This window comes from Chelonoidis abingdonii, chromosome 1 (genome assembly GCF_003597395.2).
Source record: "Chelonoidis abingdonii isolate Lonesome George chromosome 1, CheloAbing_2.0, whole genome shotgun sequence".
NCBI classification, from domain to species: domain Eukaryota; kingdom Metazoa; phylum Chordata; order Testudines; family Testudinidae; genus Chelonoidis; species Chelonoidis abingdonii.
Window position 1 is genome coordinate 138,840,227 of NC_133769.1, and position 22,904 is coordinate 138,863,130.

Sequence of the window (22,904 nt, forward strand, 5' to 3'; positions counted from 1 at the left end):
TTTCGGGATCCCACTGTGGACGCGCTAAACCGATTTTATTAGATCTGTTTTGTAATATCGGTTTAAGCTAATTCGAAATAATCGTGCAGTGTAGACGTACCCTAAGTCTTGAGAGAAAGAAGTTAAAGGCAGGAATTAAACTACCAGATAGAATAAGGTGGTTTCGATCATAAATTGGCCATAGCACCAGTTATGCCAATTGTGCAGAATGGTTTTGTATTTTCTACCAGTCACCGAACCGAACCTCTCTTCATTGAGATGTTCATATACGTCTCACAGCCATCTCAGGTATTTACTAAAACAATATAAAGGTGATGTTTGCCTCCTGCTTTTCAGCATTTTCTCTGGTCTCCTCTGCCATTTGTTAAACATGATTTCCACATCAAGAAGAAACACAGGGCAGCGTGCTGCAGGGGTTTTGCTAGAAGCTTTAATTAGCTAACACAGAGAAGGCACTGCTGACTTGCCCAAATTCAATGTCTGGTATGTGATTTGAAATGACAGTGGCTGCATTTTATAAATATAACAATGATTTGTCTTTTTTTGTCACAGCCAAAGATAGCAAGAGTAGCGGATGGAGGACTAAATAAATGACTACTTCCAAAATAAAACCTCCATCAGTTTATAATTGAAAATTGGATTTGCAAATGTTTGGGTTTGAATAAAAGCAGATGATGCTCTAAAAACTTTTTGCAGATGGTATCAAAACACTATCACAGCAAATATCACTGGCAGCAAACAACACTTGTGAGTTTCCATTAGGAAAGAGAGAGGCTAAATAAACTCTGAAACTTGAACTCTGTTCAGGACTTAAAAGAGACTTGTTAAAGAACTCTCCTTTAGGGGAGAGGGGACAGAGTTCATGGGATTTCCCACCTGATCCACAGAGTCATGCATGGGGTTAGGCGTGTCTCTCATGATTATTTGCTGAGCACCAACGTGCTTGACACAGTAATTAGCAAAGAGATGGCCTGGACACTCCCTTCACTCTATTTGCATTGTGACATCCAAACACATCAGCCTTCTGTTCTCCAGGGTTGGTTTATATCCCTAATTTTCAGTCTTCACTCCTTGGCAAGTTTTTTTTTTTTTTTTTTTAAATAATTAGTCAAATTATACTCAAACTCTTCTCTTTCCAACCCACCATTGTAATCATTCCAAAGTGGGATTAATGGAGAGGGAAAGATAGCAAGACAGGGATCTGGAGATTGATCAATGCCTGAAACATGGAACAATATTTGCTAGCATTCAGCGGAGGAACAAATGGCCAAATGTAGATTTTGAATAGACCAAGCATATTCAGGAAAATTCACAGAAGTAATTATGGTCAAGTATATCTGCCCTCGTCTGAAGTACAAAGACTAAATTTTCCCACACTTGTAAATAGCATGGAACCCATTTAGTTTCCACAGTAAAAGAATTTATTCTATGTTGACGATGAAACTGTTTAGAAGATTATACTCCAGTGGATTGGGCCTGATGAGTGCTATTTACCACTTTACTCCCATGTTCAAGAGGTGCCACATTGTATTGCTAACACTATCACCTGGCTTCGGAGAGGTAAGCTGGGTGTTTTCCTTCTCGGGTTTCATCACAAGCTTCTGCAAGCTAAATCAGGCACTCAGATACAGGAGGTAGCTCATTTGTTTTCAGATTATCCCATCAGTTATATGTGGGCAAAGCCTTTATTTTCAAGTGGATTTGCCCAGGTCTAAATGTAGTAAACAATTGTCTTGTCAATGCAGACTAACAGAATCCTGAGCCATCTCCCCTAGCTATTCTGGCTCTGCAGGATTAACTAAGGTAAAAGGCTTTAAATGTTTATTTTTGACACTAACGTAAGGAGAAATAACTCTCAATACACTCAAGAAACAGGCCTGCTGAGTGAGAAGGTGCCCTTTTCACACTGTCACTTTTCAGAGTAGAACTGGTGTCAATTCCTCCTCAACCTTAATACCCTCTCTTTTGTCGGGGAAAGAAGAACACCTCTGTGATTTGCTCAGACAGCCTGAGGCACCTTTATTGATTATTCACTTGTGCACAAGTGGAGGCCAGCGTATTCCCTAGCAAGGGTTAAGCTGACCTGCCTGTTACAAATGTTACTGAGCTTATAAAGGTTAAAACCGCAAAATGTCACACATAGATACAGCCTTATTTAGAATACAAATTGCTAATGCTGCAAAACATGACTAATATTTACCCTATGGCATACATATTGCTATTTAGCAAGCAACTCTCACACATTTTCCTATTTTCCTGTTATAGTCTTTGCCAGTCAAGTCTGCGGTTTTACCATTTTAGCACTTTTTCTGTAGTCTCGACAGCAGGGTCAGCTGTTATCAAAACAGATCTCCTGGTTCCCCTTTATCCAAATCTAGTTCCTCTTTTGGGCCCTGACTACATCTTTCTGCCTCAGCATGCCCTTTATACAGTATAACAAGCTAAGTTAAAGCTCTAAATTATTTTTGCTCAAAGGCCTAGGGCCTAAGATAATGGGGGGGGGGGTTATTTTCCCTAACACTTTAAAGATTTTTAAACTATGACATCAGGAGTTTTGACATCCTGTGGTTAATGTTGAGTGAAGAACCAAGATGAGAACGCTAAATTCTCTGAAGGTTAATTCAAATTTCTTCACAAAATACCAACATCTAGTTAACGCTGCCCACGTGAGACTCTCCCCAATGTAAATCCACAAAAGCAGGGAAAATAAAGAATGAACTTAGTCCTACAGTGTGTTACCTGCCCAGCTACAAAGCCTATGGAAAGAACACACCAGTCTCAACCCCTCCTGCATATCTCTCCACCTCCATTAAAGCCATCAGAACACAGGTATCCTTAACTAGGACTATTAATTTGCTTTTCATTTACTTACTGTCAGTGTTGGTGACTTGTTTATGGGTGAAAACTGAAGAAGTGTGTGTACAAGTGTGTTCACTTAAAATTGTTTTGGTTTGCATTAGCAAGGTTTGTGAGTACTCCATCTGTCAGAGGATCAGTTCATTCCCTTACCAGGGATTTGGCAGTCTCAGGGTACATCTTGGACTCACCAGTAGCTCATATTTTTTTTTTAATCTGTATTTAACTCCGAGGTTGAGGAATTTCCTTGCTGATGTAGACCTTGTCACAGTCATGCATACTTAGTTCCAAGTGAGCTAAGGGCCACATTCTCTATTGGAACCACTCTTGAAAACCACTTCAGCTACTGTCAAATGTGGCAACTTGCCTGCCTCGTGGATTAGGTTTATGTGGGCACCTGTGTTCCATGCACTGCACTGGTTTACAGTGCGCCTCTGAGTGCGATTCAAGGTGATGGTTGTAGTCATTAAAGCTCTACGTGACTTGAGATGTAATTGTCTTTAGAGACCATCTCATTCTCCATGCACCATAATCACAGCTGGTTTTAAGTGAAGCAGTTCTGCTGAAAGTCACTAGTAGTGAATTTCTGAGGTCAAGCAAGTGTTCTCAGTGGACTTGTTTTGTCCAAACCCCACGTTAGCTAACTCAGCCTTATTGTAAGACCTCATCTGATTGGCCAAAGCTTTGTCAGATCTGAGGCATTTCACTCCCCACACCCTGTGTCTCACACCTTTGTTAATTGAGGCTAATTTGGTATGTAATGGGCTGAGATGCCACAGCAGTAAGCAAACTGGAAATTCTTTAAAGAAAGCATGTTAAAAGCCTATTTACTGGAATGTGTAATGTCATCATGGGTCTGTCTCAAAGTGGTAGGCAAAGTACACTCCCCCATTGCTTCAAAGGTCAAATGCATCAGATCCAAATATGCAGAGTGATAACAAGGAAGGGCCAATTTTAAAATTCCAGATGAGCAGAATCCATAGGTCTTTTGGCAGATTGTCATTATGGACCTTGGTAATGCAGAGTTGGGGTACTAGCTTTTGTGTATGTGCACTTCTGCTAGGCTGTATCAAACATGCTTATGTGTACTAGGGCTTCCTTGACAGGATGAAGTAGTGGAGCTGGTCTTTCATTTGATGATGCACAAATCTGTGCTTTTTTGGAGGCAAGGCTTGTGAACTCTTTTCCCTAATGGCCCAAGGGGGCTGTATTGAATGTATATGGCCATTCATTGTTACAGCTTCTTGATACATATGGAATTCTGTAAAGAAAAAAAATAGCCTCACGCTAGAATTTTCAACCAGATTCATTTGTTTGATTATGTAATACTATTTCTCTCTCACTTCCACCTTTTACTTTTCTCAGTGAACGAATATACAGTAAAGAGAAGCATCTCCACAAGCAAGAACATCTCTACACGGTGGCCCACAAGTAACTATAGAATTACAAAATAAAAGGAATACTATCTCTGATTAGACAGTTGCTAAACAAGTTTGAGGAACAGAGGACTTTAGCCATTGTTTCCAACATGCTACAAGGAACAAAGAAACACTGATCTCAAGCTAAAATTATACTGTACTATTTTTTTTTTTTTAATGTCGTGTCTGACTCCTCCACCTAGCACAAAATCTAACCGGCATCTTCCCAATCACAGGCTACATTCCTACATATGCTTAAGTAGGAATAGCACACTGATGAACAGACCATACTATATGTAGCAGAGGACTGGCCAGGCACTAGTCTAGAATCATCCTGTATGAGGATGGTCTAAACATAATTTGTGACACTGAACATTTTGATCGGGTTTTCTATTTGTGACATAAGCCAAGTGAATAAAGCAACAAGAATACAGTTCCATGTGGTTCTATGGTGGGGTGATGACTCACTGGTCTGCGCCTCCTGCTGGTCGTCCTGGGAATTAGCTCTTCCAGCCTGGAGCACCCTCTGCAGGCCGGTGTCTTGCCTGCTGCTGGTCCCCATGTCCCTCCCAGACCCGGTGCCCTTTGCCTTGGAGTTCTGCCCCAGCAGTAACCCCCAACCCTGTAAACCCACCTTGCCTCAGTGGCTACTGCCAGTCATCATCTAGCCCCCGCTCCCTGGGGCAGACTGCAGTCTGTAAACCACTCATCATCGGCAAGGGGATTAGGACCTGCTGCCTTTGCCTGTCTCTGGGCCACCCCTCTGTAGCCCCAGTACCTGTTTGTAGGCCTTTAACTAGGCCTGCAGCCTGGGGTTTTGCTAGGCTGGAGCTCCCCAGCTCCCTCTGCCCTTCCCCAGAACTGTTCCACCCTAGGTACCCTGCTCAACTTCCTAATACCCAGGTCTTTCTCTTTCCAGAAGCTAGCAAGAGAGTCTGTTCTTGAGCTCCTGGCTCATAGACCTTTTATAGGGCCAGTTACGACCTGATTGAGGCGTGGCCCCAGCTGTGGCTACTTCCCCCAATCAGCCTAGCTTTTCCTGCTGCAGCTCTCTCCAGGGCTGCTTTGAGCCCTTCAGGGCAGGAGCAGGGTGACCACCCTGCTACAGGTTCCATTGAAAAGTAAATTCTTTTGGAGGTATCAGCAGCTGCCTCTGGTCCCAAGGGTCTGTTCCAGGATAGAGCTTTCTGTGTAAATGATCAGGAGGGGTGATATTACAGTAACTCTATGCTACCTGGGGATTCCCTCATATAGCAGGTTGGAGGATCGGCCCTAAGTATTTTGTTTCTTAGGCCTGGTGCACATTACAAAATGAAGTTGGTTTAGCTACATCACTCAGGATTGTGAAAAATCCACACCCCTGAGCATCATAGTTAAGCTGATCTAACCCTCAGTGTAGAAGGCACTAGGCTGATAGAAGAATTGTTCTGTTGCCCTAGCTACTGCCTCTTGGGGACTTGGGTTACCTAGGCTGACAGGAGAACCCTTCCTGTTGGCGTAGGTAGTGTCCACACTGAAGCACTACAGTGGCACAGCTGCCACACTGTAGGTGTGCCATTGTAGCGTTATAAGTGCAGTCATACCATTTGTATGTGATATGAATACAAATGTTGCCTTTTTAGTCTCATTTCTCAGGCTCCATAGGGTATGACTAATGGAATTAACTTCGTTGTTACATAGACAACAAATCCCACAAAAGTCTGTGGTATATATGATGATTGCAATTAGTTACCCTAAACCAATTCTGCTCTGAAAGAATATGATGAGGATTTCAGAATATATAGTATATAGAATATACAGATATGTTAGCTGTTTCTTCTCAGTATAACCCAGTATATGCACTGGCACTTTTTTGAAAATTAAAGTTCTCTTTTCTTAAGAAATACAATCATAGTTTAAAGTTAATAGGTCAAATTTGGCTCTGAGTTATAAGAGTAAATCTGGAGTAACCACTGATATTCATGGCATTCCCCTGGATTTACACCACTATAATAGGGAGATATACCTATCTCATAGAGCTAGAAGGGACCTGGAAAGGTCATCGAGTCTAGCCCCCTGCCTTCACTAGCAGGACCAATTTTGCCCCAGATCCTTAAGTGGTCCCCTCAAGGATTAGAGCTCACAACCCTAAGTTTAGCAGGCTAATGCTTAAACCAGTGAGCTATTAGAATTCACTGTTAGAGGTTTAAAGTGGAAATTGGCTCCCCCTTGAAATGTTTCCTCCATCATATGTTGTTTCCTTAAGGTAGAGTTGCTCATGAGTGCTGCCATTAAGTTTTAGTTAAGCATTTGTTTTAAATAACTAGCAGCCCAGATTCATAGATTTTTAAGGCCAGAAGGCTCATTAGATTATTTTATCTGACCTCCTGTGCAATGCATGCCATAGAATAAGCCATTTGTTCCTCTATTCGGCCCAATAATTTATGTTTGACTAAAGCATATACACCTCTATCCTGATGTAACATGATCTTATATAACACGAATTTGGATATAATGCAGTAAAACAGTGCTCCGGGTGGGGGGAAGGGCTGAGCACTCCAGCGGATCAAAGCAAGTTCAGTATAATGCAGTTTCACCTATAACGTGGTAAGATTTTTTGGCTCCCAAGGACAGCATTATATCAAGGTAGAGGCGTATTTCAGAAAGGCATCCATTCCTAATATGAAGACTGCCTATAGACCTGGATCCTTCCCCCTTTCCTTTTGATGGTAAAACTGCCATCATGGAGTAGGATCAGTCCCTCAAACTATAATGAATGATGGGGATTTTTGCAAAGAGATTTATGTTTTTTAAAATGTATAAATATAAAACTGATCAAATTTTGGGCCATGCTTATCTTGTTAGCCTCTCTTAAAGGACAGTGGAAAAGGTAGAGACAGAGACTGCATCCAACACACATTTGTGACAAATATAACAAAGGCCATGCATGAGCTGGGAAATATGTAAAAACCTGATTAGTGGCTCTCATTGTTGATTTTTATATCTATAACACTTTTTTTACATACATAAGAATGGCTGTACCGAGTCAGACCAAAGGTCCATCTAGCCCAGTATCTGTCCACTGACAGTAGCCAATGCCAGGTGCCCCAGAGAGAGTGAACTTAACAGGCAATGATCAAGTGATCACTCTCCTGCCATCCATCTCCATCCTCTGACAAACAGAGGCTAGGGACACCATTCCTTACCCATCCTGGCTAGTAGCCATTTATGGACTTAACCACCATGAATTTATCCAGTTCTCTTTTAAACACTGTTATAGTCCTAGCCTTCACAACCTCCTCAGGGAAGGAGTTCCACAAGTTGACTGTGCTCTGCGTGAAGAAGAACTTCCTTTTATTTTACTGTACCATACGTATATGGTATGAGTTAATCAGCATGAAAAAGCCTCTTTCTCCTCTGACAAAATGTAAATCATATAATCCAACTATTTCCCTAGGACCATTACCTGATAGTATTAATAGATTTGAGCACAATCGATATGCTCATGGCAGCCTGTTCTAAAAGTGATGCATGTCTAATTCAAAACATCTGTTCCGTTATCTTACAGGATACCATGTCATATCCACATTCAAAAGGAACCCCCTTGAGCAGGCCTTCAGAATACCCAAGGCTCAGATGACCTCAAACCACCTGATAAACCAGTACTGGATAACTGTCAGTCATAAGGCTCCAGCCATGCTCTATGACTTCTACTTGAGATTAACAGGAAGAAAGCCCAGGTGAGAAGTTGCGCTACTCCATATATTATCATACCTAAAAATATCATAGAAGAGAAGGGCTCTAACATGTCCTGAAAAAGTCAGCCCTACAGTATCTGCACTCGCTTTAAAGTTTTTGGTTGTCTTCCTTTTTCCAGTACTCCTCTTGAGCCATTTACTCAAGAAAGAACTGAACCCCATTTGCTCAGCTCAGCATACAGCTCCCAGCTCTCTCAGCTTTCATGGGAGAGTCTTAGATTTTCAATAAGACTCAGCTCCATGGAGCTGGTCTCAAAATTTGCAGTTTCCCAAGCTGCCAGAAGGTTAGGAGTGGCCTCTCCCTCTGGTCCCACTACTAAAACCCCACAAAGAGAAATCAGGTCAAGCATTGAACAGCTAGTGTGGGTAGACAAAAGGGTGGTGCCTCAGTCCCTTACTTTTATTGTCTGATTAAACCTGACCCTGTTGCCGTGCATACTGCAAGCTTTAGATCACTGCAATATTCTGATGTTAGTTCAGTCTGTTGTGAAATTGTGTCAATGCATAAAAACTCAGGCTTGGCAATGTTCAGAGTGTTACCACACAGTTATTTTGACCTGTAGGTCAGTGACATGTCCAGCAGGTGACAACACACATGCAACAGTCTGACAATTGGAAAGGTGTAATGAGTGTTCGTAAGCTCTGAACTGCGTTTAAAAAGAACGTTTACACTTAGATGATTTCTGAACTTTGGCAACAGTGTGGCTAACCAAAATGAAGGAATCCATGACCTTTTCGTGGGGGACCCCTGTGTAAATAATAAATCAGCTTCTTTAACAATCACAAAAGAAAGCTTGAACAGTGGCCCAAGCCACCTGCTTTGGCCCACTCAGGCAGCGTAGAGCTGGTTTTACCAGCCAGCTGTAGGGAAATCCCTGGATGGCCTGGAGCTGCTCTAGCACCTGTGATGTTACCCTACCCCCTGACATGTCTGAAGGAAATGGGGCACACACTTAGAGCCCCAGTTATTCCCAACTTCAGGAATGGCCCCTAGGAATCATAGAAAACTGGGCATAAATTAGAGCAGTGCAAGAAGCCTCTAGGCCAGTGGTGGGCAACCTGTGGCCCATCAGAATAAGCTGCTGGCGGGCTGTCAGACAGTTTGTTTACATTTGCACGGCTTCCCACGGCTCCCAGTGGCCATAGTTCACCATTCCCAGCCAATGGAAGCTGTGGGAAGCGGCATGGGCCACAGGGATGTGCTGGACGCTACTTCATGCAGCTCCCATTGGCCAGGAACAATGAACCGTGGCCACCGAGAGCCATGGGCGGCTGTGTAAATGTAAACCAACTGTCTGGCAGCTCGCCAGCAGATTACCCTGATGGGCTGCAGGTTGCCCACTACTGCTCTAGGCACTGTAATGCAAATAAACAGTAATAAGTGCTAAATATAGTTATTGCAGATGTTACAAATGATGGCTCCTTTCAGCAAGATTGTTGGCACTAAGTTAATAAATTATAAAGCCAGAAGGGACCACTGTGATTATCTAGTTTGACATCCTAAATAATAAAGGCCATAAGACTCATAGGTCAGAAGGGACCAACATGATCATCTAGTCTGACCTCCTCCACAAAGCAGGCCACAGAACCCTACTCATCCACTTCTATAAAAACCCCTAACCTATGTCCGAGATATTGAAGTCCTCAAATTGTGGTTTGAAGACCTCAAGCAGAGAATCCACCGGCAAGTGACCCATGCCTCATGCTGCAGGGGAAGGCGAAAAACCTCCAGAGCGTCAGCCAATCTGCCCTGGAGGAAAATTCCTTCCCAAGGTTTTCCTTCCTCGATCATCCTATAGTCCCGTCTCTTAACCCTGTTCCAGTTTGAATTCATCCTTTTAAACATGGGACACCAGAACTGCACACACGTATTCCAGGTGAGGTCTCACAGCGCTTATACACGGTACTAACACCTCTCTTATCTTTGCTGGAAATACCTCGCCTGATGCACCCTAAAACCGCATTTGCTTTTTTAACGGCCATATACGCATTGGCGGCTCATAGTCATCCTGCGATCAAACCAAATACCCAAGGCCTTCTTCCTCCTCTGTTTCCAACTGATGCGTCCAGTCATATCGAAAATTCTTATTAATCCCTAAGTTGCATGACCTTGCACTTTTCACTATAAATTTCATCCTATTACTTATACTCCAGTTTACAAGGTCATCCAGATATTCCTGTATGGTATCCCGGTCCTTTCCGTGTTAGCAATACCCCCCAGCTTTGTATCATCGCAAACTTTATTAGCACATTCCCGCTCTTTGTGCAAGGTCAGTAATAAAAGGTTAAATAAATTGGTCCCAAAAACCGATCCTGAGGAACTCCACTAGTAACCTCCTTCCAGCCTGACAGTTCACCCTTCAGTACGACCTGTTGGAGTCCTCCCTTTAACCAATTCCTATCCACCTTTCAATTTTCAATTCATCCCCATCTTTTCCAGTTTAACTAACAATTCCCCAATGCGGAACTGTGTCAAATGCCTTACTGAAATCAAGTAAATTAGATCTACCGCATTTCCTTTGTTATAATATCCGTCCTCCTCGAAGAAGGCGATCAGGTTGGTTTGGCACGATCTACCCTTAGTAAAACCGGTTTGTAATTTGTCCACATTACCATTGACCTCAGTGTCCTTAACTACTTTCTCCTTCAAAAATTTTCAAGACCTTACATACTACAGACGTCAAACTAAAGGCCTGTAGTTACTCGAATCACTTTTTTCCCTTTCTTTGAAGACGGGAACTACGTTAGCAATTCTCCAGTTGTACGGTACAACCCCCGAGTAACCGATTCATTAAAAATTCTAGCTAACGGGCTTGCAATTTCATGGCGCCAGTTCCTTTAATATTCTCGGATGGACATTGTCCGGCGCCCCCGATTTTGTCCCCATCAAAGCCGTTAAGCTTGACTTCTACCTCAGATGTGGTATAACTACCTCCATATCTTCATTCCCGTTTAACATCCTTCCCTCATCCCTAAGCTCCTCATTAGCCTTATTAAAGACTGAGGCAAAGTACTTATTTAGATATTGGGCCTGCCTAGGTTATCCTTAGCTCCATTCATCCTCAGTGTATAGCGTCCACTTCTTCTTTCTTTGTTTTCTCTATTTATGTGGCTATAGATCCTTTTACTATTGGTTTAATTCCCTTTGCAAGGTTCAACTCTACACGACTTTTAGCCTTCCTCACTTTATCCCTACATGTTCTGACTCACTAAGGTAGCTCCCTTGCTAATCCTACCTTTCTTCCACTCCTTGTAGGCTTTCTGCTTTTTCTTAATCACCTCTCTGAGATGCTGCTCATCCAGCTCGGTCTACACTCCTGCCTGTGGTCTTCCCTTTCTTGGGATGCAGGCTTCCGATAGTTTCTGCAGCTTAGACTTAAAGTAATCCCAGGCCTCCTCCGCATTAAGACCCACAAGTTCTGCAGTCCAATCCACTCTCTGACTAATTTTCTTACTCTGTAAAGTTAGCCGTTGAAGTCAAAACCCTAATCCCAGATCTGTTTTGTTATCCTTCCATCTAGTTTGAACTGAATTAGTTCATGATCACTCGAACCAAGGTTGTCCCCTACAACCATTTCTTCTACGAGGTCCTCACTGCTCACCAAAACCAAATCTAAAATGGCATCCCCTCTCATCGGTTCAGGTTTTCCATTCCTCGGATCATCCTAGTAGCCCGTTCTTTAACCTGTTCCAGTTTGATTCATCCTTCTTAAACATGGGACACCAGAACTGCCACGTATTCCAGGTGAGGTCTCACCAGCGCTTATACAACGGTACTAACACCTCCTTATCTTTGCTGGAAATACCTCGCCTGATGCACCCTAAAACCGCATTTGCTTTTTTTAACGGCCATATACGCATGGCGGGCATAGTCATCCTGCGATCAACACAATACCCCAAGGTCCTTCTCCTCCTCTGTTTCCAACTGATGCGTCCACGCTATATATCGAAAATTCTTATTAATCCCTAAGTGCATGACCTTGCACTTTTCACTATTAAATTTCATCCTATTACTATTACTCCAGTTTACAAGTCATCCAGATTTCCTGTATGGTATCCGGTCCTTCTCCGTGTTAGCAATACCCCCCAGCTTTGTATCATCGCAAACTTTATTAGCACATTCCCGCTCTTGTGCCAAGGTCAGTAATAAAAGGTTTAAAAATTGGTCCCAAAAACCGATCCTGAGGAACTCCACAGTAACCTCCTTCCAGCCTGACAGTTCACCCTTCAGTACGACCTGTTGGAGTCTCCCCTTTAACAATTCCTAATCCACCTTTCAATTTTCTATTCATCCCCATCTTTTCCAGTTTAACTAACAATTCCCCATGCGGAACTGTGTCAAATGCCTTACTGAAATCAAGTAAATTAGATCTACCGCATTTCCTTTGTCTAATAATCCGTCACCTCTCGAAGAAGGCGATCAGGTTGGTTTGGCACGATCTACCTTAGTAAAACCGTGTTGTAATTTGTCCCAATTACCATTGACCTCAGTGTCTCTTAACTACTTTCTCCTTCAAAAATTTTTCCAAGACCTACATACTACAGACGTCAAACTAACAGGCCTGTAGTTACTCGGATCACTTTTTTCCCTTTCTTGAAGACGGAACTACGTTAGCAATTCTCCAGTTGTACGGTACAACCCCCGAGTTAACCGATTCATTAAAAATTCTAGCTAACGGGCTTGCAATTTCATGCGCCAGTTCCTTTAATATTCTCGGATGGACATTGTCCGGGCCCTCCGATTTTGTCCCATCAAGCCGTTCAAGCTTGACTTCTACCTCAGATGTGGTAATAACTACCTCCATATCTTCATCCCGTTTAACATCCTTCCCTCATCCCTAAGCTCCTCATTAGCCTTATTAAAGACTGAGGCAAAGTACTTATTTAGATATTGGGCCATGCCTAGGTTATCCTTAAGCTCCATTCCATCCTCAGTGTATACGGGTCCCACTTCTTCTTTCTTTGTTTTCTTCTTATTTATGTGGCTATAGATCCTTTTACTATTGGTTAATTCCCTTTGCAAGGTTCAACTCTACACGACTTTTAGCCTTCCTCACTTTATCCCTACATGTTCTGACCTCACTAAGGTGCTTCCCTTGCTAATCCTACCTTTCTTCCACTCCTTGTAGGCTTTCTGCTTTTTCTTAATCACCTCTCTGAGATGCTTGCTCATCCAGCTCGGTCTACACCTCCTGCCTGTGGTCTTTCCCCTTTCTTGGGATGCAGGCTTCCGATAGTTTCTGCAGCTTAGACTTAAAGTAATCCCAGGCCTCCTCCGCATTTAGACCCACAAGTTCTGCAGTCCAATCCACTTCTCTGACTAATTTTCTTAACTCTGTTAAGTTTCCGTTTGAAGTCAAAAACCCTAATCCCGATCTGTTTTTGTTTATCCTTCCATCTAGTTTGAACTGAATTAGTTCATGATCACTCGAACCAAGGTTGTCCCCTACAACCATTTCTTCTACGAGGTCCTCACTGCTCACCAAAACCAAATCTAAAATGGCATCCCCTCTCTTCGGTTCTTCAACTACTTGGTGAAGAAATCCATCCGCTATCACATCCAGAAAAATCTGAGCCCTATTATTCTTGCAAGCACTTGTCCTCCAGTCTATATCTGTCTATATCCCTGCAATAATTCTTGTAGTAGATGCAGAAATGTCAGCTATAATCCTAAACTTTAATTTCAAATGCAGTTTGGAATTTATTCAGGCTGAGAAGTACCTCCCACCCCTTGAACTTTTCAGTCTCAGAGCGGGGCAAACAGGACACAGCCTTGCATCACTGAGTTCATTAAGTATGCCACTGAGCCTGCCCAAGCTGTTAAACTCTCCCCTTACCCCTCTTCTCCACCTCAGACAAATGTGTATGTAACCCACCTGCCTCCTGGGTGTTATGTTCTGTCCCATCTAGTGATTAATGAGTCTGCTCTACAGCCTTAGCTAAGGGCCATATGGCCTTTAGCTCATGCAGTAAAGTCTCATGCATTAAACTCTAGAGGTCCCCAGTTCAATCCCACGCGCAGATGACCGGAGTCTATCAGTATTACACATAGCCTTGACTTCTTTCTCACTGTCCATTGCAATGTCTAGATCCAAACCTTCCTTCATCTCATCAGCTTGAATTCTTATTGTCCCTCAGATGCCTCTTCCAACTTCCACACCTTCAAGTAGTTCCTTTCCTTCACACAGCATCATGTTGCCTTCTCCACTGTCCCTGATGCTACATCTTCTATTGGTCTCCTGCCCCCCAGCAAGTGCCCAGATGATTCAGATTCCCCCTTACCTGCTGTGGCAACCACCCATAATCTTCCCCCACAAACACTTAGTCCTTACTTCTTAGCCATCAAGATGCATTTACTTTCCAGGTGCCAGCCAGAGTTAACCTGGGTTGAATTGTTACTCCGTCAGCAGATTGGGTGGCTTGTGTGGAAGGATTTAGTGGTCAGTGTCCAACTCCCTTTGGACAGGTGTCCCCAAAACCCAGCCTCACCATTGTTACCCTTATTAGCATCTTCAGAGAGGCCAAAGAACAAAGAATGTAAGCCATATTTACAAGATGGGGGACTCTATCCTGGGAAACAGACTCTGGGCAAGATTTGAGGCTCGTGGTGAATAATCAGCTGAACATGAGCTCCCAGTGTGATGCAGTGACCAAAAGAGGTAATGCAGTCCTTGGACACATAAGCAGGGGTATCTCAAGTAGCAATAGAAAGGTTATTTTACCTCCGTACAGGGCACTGGTAAGACCACTGATGGAATACTATCCAGTTCTGGTGTCCACAGTTCAAGAAGGATGTTGATAAATTGGAGAGGTTTCAGAGAAGAGCTATGAAAATGATTAAAGGATTAGAAAACATGTCCTCTAGTGATAGACTCAAGGAGGTCAATCTATTTGGCTTAACCAGGAGAAGGTTAAGGGGTGATTACAGTCTATAAATATCTACACGAGGAACCAATATTGAATAATGGGCTCTTCAGTTTAGCCGAGGAAGGTGTAACACAATCCAATGGCTGGAAGTTGAAGAATTCAGACTAGAAATAAGGCATAGCTTTTAACAACAAGAGTAATTAACCACTTGAACAGCTTACCAAGGATTGTGATGGTCAACAATGGAGAATCTATTTTAAAATCAAGGTTGGATTTTTTTTTTAAAAAAAAAAAAAGATATGGTCTAGGAATTATTTTGGGGAAGTTCTATTGCCTGTTTTTGTGCAAGAGGTCAGACTAGATGATCACAATGGCCCCTTCTGGCCTAAGAATCTATGAATCTTTCCCCTGGAAAAGAATTCTGAAAGATAGCTACCAGACTCACAGCAGCTATGGTTTTATGACTTTTACAGAAGTCAAGAATCCTTCACTCAGAATGCTCTGCCACCAGGCCCTTCCCATTTAAGAAAGGGGACATCATTTAGAGCACTGGAACTGTTCAAAACTGCTGCAGTAGTACACAAGGAGAAAGGGAGTCTGTAAGATATCCAGGGCCTATGTTATAGGTAATGTGTGTCCTATGTTCTAGGACTTAGTCAGTTGTTACGGTTGTTTGGTTCAAACTAGTAAGTTAGATCATGGTCCAGCAACTGGCTATGTGTAGGTACAGCATCATGGTCATGCTGAGTCTCACTGATGTCAATAGTGATCTTCTCAGGCACCAAGGTCTGTACCTGAGGAGCCAGCTACAGGATCAGGGCCTCAGCAAATATATAACAAGTCCAACTAAGCAAGTTATCAGCCTGCTGAACAGAAGAGGAGGCTGCTGGTGGATGGCTGAGTCCCAAAACTCAGCTTCACAATAACTAGCAAAAGCAATTAAGCCATTAAGCTCCATGGAGAAACCTATTATGTAAAGCAGGAGAGCCCTGCATGAAGCTCAAATTTTCAGATAAGAGCAAGTTCTCCTTATTTCATTATATGTGCTGCTATGGCTCTGCACGGCTCCAACACCTCTGCACTGTTCCAGGATGATGAAGATCTTCAATCGGCTGCACAAGTCTATGATGCTTCTGGAATATTTCACCTGTCAGTCCTGGGAGTGGTCTTCAGAAAATACGAACATGTTAATGACCCAGCTCAGTCCAGAGGACAGGAGAGTAAGTATACCTATTGCTAAATTGCTCATTCTCAACCACAGTTCTGTTTACCTCCAGTCTTCCAGCCTATCATATTTGAGTTATAGGTGAGCCTTCAAATAGCATCTTCCAGGAATGGGCAGCATTAAAAACACTTCCTTGAAAGAAAGAGAAATAATTTATTTCCCCCCAGTTTTGTTAGACTTGTACAAGCCTTCAGTTTCATTTAGGAGGATGTTCTGCTTCTGCAAGGCAGCAAAAAAAAAAAAAAAAAAAAAAAAAAAAAAAAAAAAAAAAAAAAAAAAAAAAAAAAAAAAAAAAAAAAAAAAAAGAGATGGACCAATCACTGAAGATGGCAACTCAGTGTTTACTCACCCCACCACGGTTCACTTCATGAAAGGTCTTCTCAATAGCTTCCCACTGGTACTAAAACCCACAACCCTGTAGCACCTTAATCTTGTCCTCTCTACCCTTCAACCCAATGGCAACGTGCTCCCTCTCATCTCTCTCCATGAAGGTAATCTTTCTTGTGGCCATCACTTTGACTCTGCAGGTCAGCGAAGTAGCTGCCATGATGGCTTACCCCCCTATCTCCACACTTACACTGTCATAAGACAAGGTTTCCTTGCAACTGCATTCCACGTTCCTCCCAAAGGTGGCCTCTGAGTTCCACCTCATCCAATCTGTCCGCCTCCCAGTCTTCCATCTTAAGCCACATGTCTCCCCTGCAGACAGGACCCTCCACTCCCTCTATGTCCATGATGCACGAGCATTCTGCTTCCACAGAACTTATGCCTTTTGCATGTCAACAAGACAATTTCCATTACTGACTGATTCAAGGGCCAAGCTCTCTCCTCCCACCGAATCTCAAAATGGGTATCCAGCTGCATCTGAGAATGCTACACACTTCCCAACATCCCACGGCCTGACGGAATTACAGTGCACTCGATGCAGGTGCAAGCAGCCACATCCAGCTCCCTAGCAGACGTCTCCTGGCAGGACTTCCATCAGGCCATGATGTGGTGTTCATTACATACCTTCACCACCCATTACACCATCACCCAAGAGATGGGTGAAGATGCTGCAGTGGGCCATGGCAAATTGCAAGCTGTGCTACCTCTTGCATCTTGGCACCCATCTCCATGCTGATCACTGCTCGATACTTACCCACATTTGGAATACATATAGGGACCACAACGTGAAGAAAAAGATGTTCCTTACCTGTCCAGAGACAACCCGTACCTGCTGAGAGTTGGGGGACAGAATGAGGGCAGTGGCTTCAGCAGATGTTACTGAGCCTGCTCAGTCCATGTGAGCATGCTCAATACAAACCAAGCAGCATCTCTGGGGGGACATGTGACCCTTTGTGCCTCCCACCCACATGTCACCTCTGCCTGTAACTGGAGGTTCTTCAAGATGTGTGGTGCCTATTTATATTCCAGTACCTGTCCTCCATCCCCTTTGCTGCAAACTGATCTACTCAGCGGTAAGAGAGTGACTGAAGAGGCATTGACCCACATGACTTAATATAACCTTGCCTGAGACACGAGGCAACTCATGACGCACGTGCCAGTCAACGGACACTGCTACAAAAAATCTTTTGGATCCGGCGCATAGCACGTATGTTTGGAATACAAATAGGGACCACATAACTTGAATAACCTCCTCTGTCCATTGATGTCATTGGGAGTTGGACAGGGCTGTAAGTACAATATTTTAGAAAATAGTACAGTATCTTAGTCAGAGAAAACACAGTATGATCAAGTTCTTGTTAGATTTGAGCCCCCATAGAGCAATAACTGCAGGATTTCAAAATCTAATGTACTCTTTGCTGGTTTTAAGTACTTCTGCATATGAGTGGGGCAGGGATGGAAAAAGAAGCAACAGTGCTGAAGGAATATAATGAGCAGATCTAGGATGAGTTTCAACGTACCTGTGGGGCTGTATCATATACATGGAGCGAGATGGGGACTCAGTGATCAAATAAAATTGGTCTAGTCCCTTATGAAATACTCATGCAGATCCCCACTGTGGTACGAAGCCTCACAAGTCATGGAACCCCTACACTGTGGATCCAGAGATGAAGTAAATTCCAGGTATAGCTAGGTATACCTGTTTTATATGGCCATACCCAGAATTATCTTCTAGCTGCCAGCCATGCTGATGCCAGTGCTCTTGCACCAGCTGAAAGGATTGGGTGGGCTTGAGAGTGAAGAGTTCTTTTCTGCATATCTTGCTTGAAAATACTTCTGTAGAGTCACGTCAGCCATTTTGTTATTCATTCATAAAACCCTGCTTCACAGTTAACAGTTCTCTCTGCAAAGAAAGCACTTCCTCTTCATTCTTTTTTGCTTAAGCTGTTTCTTCGCTCTGTTAGACCTATAATCCCTGAGAGCATTGCTGACACTTTTCCATTTAAAATCTTGATCTGTGAAACCAAATGTCATTAGCAAGGCAATCAGACAAATTGATGTCAAACAACTGAATAAGCAATTTCTTGGATTTCTGGAGCCACGATGCCAAGAGAGAATGTAGCTCTGCCCAGCTGAATTGCTGACACAGGGGGACCTGTTGATTCAGTGTCTGGTTCATTTATTTTCCCTAAAAATATAATCCCAGTATGACACCAGTGAACAGGGACTTGTTTTGATGAATTTTCAATATGCAGGCTGTGTTCTAGCATGATGGTATTTCTTTTTTTGTGACTCTGTATATACAGATAACTGCATGCAAGACCATTGGTAGGAAATACCTAGTTTTTTTAAGGTCGGAGGGTTGTGAGTTAAAAGCAGAACCAGGTGACTAATGAAGACTAGTATGATAGAGTTGGAGTAACATTTTTTTCATTGCACATGTCTTCAGTGAATCTCGTGGTTCAGAAATTTCTAGGCTTTGTTCCGAGTGAAGCTCAGTTCAAGATCACATCATGGAGTTGTACAGCTTTATTCATGCTGCAAATCTGACTGTTGCATTTAATTAATTTCCTTTTTCTTTAATTTCAGTTATTCAACTTTGATGTGCGTCAGCTGCATTGGTCAGAATACATTGAAAATTACTGCATAGGTGCAAAGAAATATTTGCTGAATGAGGACATGTCTGGGATTCCTGCAGCAAAGCAGCACTTACGAAAGTAAGCCATACATGGTCAAATGTGGCAACAGCACCCAGCTGCTTTGGGTAGCTGTATATAAGGGTATTTAAGGCAAGGGTTTCCATTTTAAATTGAATAATATGATTCCTGGGATGAGGACAGATGAATCATACCTGCATCAAGTTGAGAATGATCTTGTGTGAGATAAAAATGACATAGCTCTCTATTTACATAAGCTGAGGATCTGACCTAATATTTCCTTGCCCATCTTGGTAAGAAAAGGAGGTTTGGGCTGGCCCCCTAGTCCAGCAGCAGCACATTATACTATCATGGAAGTAGTCAAACTTCCCCTCACCCCCTTTCCCCCCCCAAAAAAAGTGGCAGAGAGGGGTTACAGATCTGTTGCTGCAAAAGTTCCAAAGGTTCATTCAGGACAGGAAAAAATAAAGGGGTGAGGAGCAGCTTTGGCTATAGCGAAATTCCTAAAGATTGATGACAATTTCCAGGGGTTGTGTAAAACTTTAGAACAATCTAGAAATACACTTGTACTGGAGATAGGGAGTGAGGGTAAAATCTCCCCAGTCTCCCATTCCCAAATAAAGTAAAGGCTTCAAAGTGGGATTTGGTATTTTGGAACTAGAACCTATAAAGTTCTAAAAAACATTCTAATAAAGATCTTGGGTTCCTTTTTTCAAATTAAAAAATGGTAAGCCCTGCTCACCTCCTCCAGACCAAATACTCGTAAGTGACAAAGAACATGCAAAGGGGGACAGAAGCACTTCTGCTGGAGGACCAGTGTTATGCCTTTCAAGGCACAGCACTTTTCACTCTGGAAAACACTTGCTCCTGTGAAACTACAAGTGTAAGACAGGCTGTTGCCATTGCTGGGATGTCACAAATGAATCATGAGTAATTTTTAAAGATTCATATTCCTAGTTTCTAAGTGCTTCTATAATAAAGCGGAAACATATAAACTACATAGTAACCCAAATGTGTGGCATAAACTCCATCACTACCAGTACAAGCCAAAATATCAGAACAAAGCGCACATACACAAAAAAGACTAAGCAATCTTGACCAGGCTAGGTCAGAGCTAGTTTGCTTTTGTCCTGATCCTCACCTTGGCCAGGCTAAGGAAAGTAAGGAATGTGTAGAATTGTAGAAGCTGTGTTTGACAAAAGGTAGATACAGAGATTAATATAATCAGTATAATAATGACATTTTAGCCTAAATCATCTCAGTTTCCCCAAATGGCTTGACATGCGCAATGAACAGGAGTGGTAGGAAAAAAAACAGAACCCTGCAAGATTCTGAAAAGTGGACCATTGGGGAGGATGAACCATTGCCTGACATTACCTGTCTGAGATGTTGCAGCAGGGGAGGAACAAACCCACTGAAGGGGCATTTTGTCAATCCCTGCAAACATTCCATAAGCCAGTCACCAAAACCTCATTGTCGACGTTATTAAAAATTGCTGACACACCAGAGTAAAACATGGACAATAGGACATCAATTAGTCCATCCCTAGGCAATTAGCCATCAATGTTAATTCAGTCTCAGTTCTGGTTTGAAATCAGAATGCATGGAATCAAAGACATCTGAGGCATGCTGGTGTAGCTGACTCTATCACATCACTGCATTCATTGCCTTATAATTTCAATGCAAGGTCATGTAGGAGGTGGTAGCGTTGGGACACAAAGGAGACACCTGTTTAGGCACCGGTATCCTTGCTAACAAACAGAAAAGGCAGGAGGGCCACATCATTCCACTTTATAAATAAAATCACTTTAAAAGTGCAATGGAGAAATTCCTCTTTAAGTTTGATCCAAAGATGTTAAGGCTGCATCTCAGTATTGTTTTAAGTAATTTTTCTTAATGTGCTTCTCTTTTATTTGTCAGGCTAAGGAACATCCAGTATGCATTTAACACCACCCTCCTTGTGATCATCTGGCGCATTTTCATTGCAAGGTCGCAGATGGCTCGCAACATCTGGTACTTCGTTGTGAGCCTCTGCTATAAGTTCCTTTCCTATTTCAGGGCATCAAGCACCCTCAGGCACTGAAATAATCAGCGGCCAAAAGGTCCTTCTCTCCTCTAAACAGCATCTGTGGGCATCTGGGCTTGAAAGTAGCAGGGAATCCACCACCACCAACAGCTGCCTGCAGTCAATGTGTCCTGTTACTATGACCACAATTATCTTTTTACTAATGCTTTAATATGCAAACTTTCTTCCATAGGACCATGCTAATTTTAAAGCTATAACTGAAGCTTTAGGCATGGGTTATTCTGAGTCTTGTCTAGATTCTGGTGTGCAAGAGGATGGATTAACCAAAGCTGCCATCTTTCCATCCAAACTCTAAGAGCTAGACACCGTCATCCCCACCTCTCTCCTTAATAGTTGCAAATTTTAAAGGAATAGAAATTAGGAAAGGAATATGATAAGACAAGGAAATAGAAAGTGTGGTTTCACAATCTAATAAGGTATTTGGCCCTGTTGGTTTCATTGAGCTAAACTTGTGAATTGCATTTAAGAAAACCTCTCACTGATTTATTTCTCTGTGTCACTCAGACCTAAAGGAAGTAAGAAAAAGTAAACTGTGGAAGGCTGATAATGTGGTTTAGATCTCTCTCAGGTTGCCAAGGACTGATACTTTCAAGCCTTGATTGATGAGATATACAGAAGCCATGTACATTTTTTATCAGCATGAACACACACACACACACACACACACACACACAAGTGACTTTACTAGGGAGAAGCATTAATCTCTATAATTTGTCTTCCATTAAAAAACCCTCTTTTATCACCACTATAGCTTTTGCTTGGAAAATTTATATGGCCTGAGAGGAGTTGTATTTACTCAATAGAAAGGAGAATATTTTCTTCAAGGTTTGCATAAGCAAAGATATTTTTGAATCAGTCATTTTGAAAAAAAGATCACTGTGCTTTGAAATTCTGATTTTTGGCTAACATTTATTTTGTCTAGCTGAAAAACAGCTTGTTACTCCCCTTTCAAACTTTCCCTATAGTTAAATTCCCCTGAAGATTCATGCACCCACTTTGTTGAAGAAAGTGTAATTAAGCAAAGTTAGTAACCATGTTTTGTTATGGATCATGCATCCCGATCTTGCTCCCATTGCTGACAGTCTGAGTAATGGGCCCAGTCCTGTTTTCAGGGATGACAATAGACATTTTTCATTGACTTCTGTTGGAGAGGGATTGCATGTGATATATAAAGAGCATAGTGCTCTATCAGCGTGCTGCAGCTTAGAAGATGGATAAGGAGTTGCAACTAGGATCCCACTGAAAGGCTGATTTTTTTGTACCAGCCCCCCACACACACACACATTATTAAGCTTTCAGTGTTTAAATGATTAAGTCTCATTGAGAACTGGAACATTTTCTTTACATTCAGTGAATTGAGTGAGCATTTGTTAAGATTAAAAGACTTTAAAATGACTCCTTTTTAAAGTGTTTGCAAGTTTCCAATCTGTCTAACTTTGTCCCTTCTGCCTCCCAAACAAGTAACATTGCATCACAAAATGTGATACAAGAAGCAGTTTAAGGCCAAGAATAGTCAAATGTCTATGAAGTGGCCATTATTTCGAAATTATACCTGCTTCTGACAGTGAAGGCAACGGGGGGGGGGGGCGGGGGGGGAAGAGAAATCATGGCCAAAAGCAATTATTTCTTGAAAAGTGATAGAACTAGTAAAGTTACCTCTCCTTCCCCATC

The 22,904-nt window shown here is 42.4% G+C and overlaps 1 protein-coding gene across 4 annotated transcripts in view; it reads left to right on the forward strand.

Annotated features, from left to right (window-relative positions):
* FAR2 (fatty acyl-CoA reductase 2) overlaps positions 1-22,509 on the forward strand; it is a 239,770-nt gene extending 217,261 nt beyond the window's left edge. For 3 of the 4 annotated variants that reach the window (XM_075070688.1, XM_075070684.1, XM_032781346.2), the window contains 4 exons: positions 7,822-7,993; positions 15,969-16,098; positions 19,080-19,207; positions 21,068-22,509. In XM_075070688.1, the coding sequence (XP_074926789.1) occupies positions 7,822-7,993; positions 15,969-16,098; positions 19,080-19,207; positions 21,068-21,230 (593 nt within the window). In that variant the 3' untranslated portion in view covers positions 21,231-22,509. The remainder of the gene's footprint in view (positions 1-7,821; positions 7,994-15,968; positions 16,099-19,079; positions 19,208-21,067) is intronic. The other variant, XR_012656761.1, reaches the window with a different exon arrangement.
* The last annotated feature ends 395 nt before the right edge of the window (positions 22,510-22,904 follow it).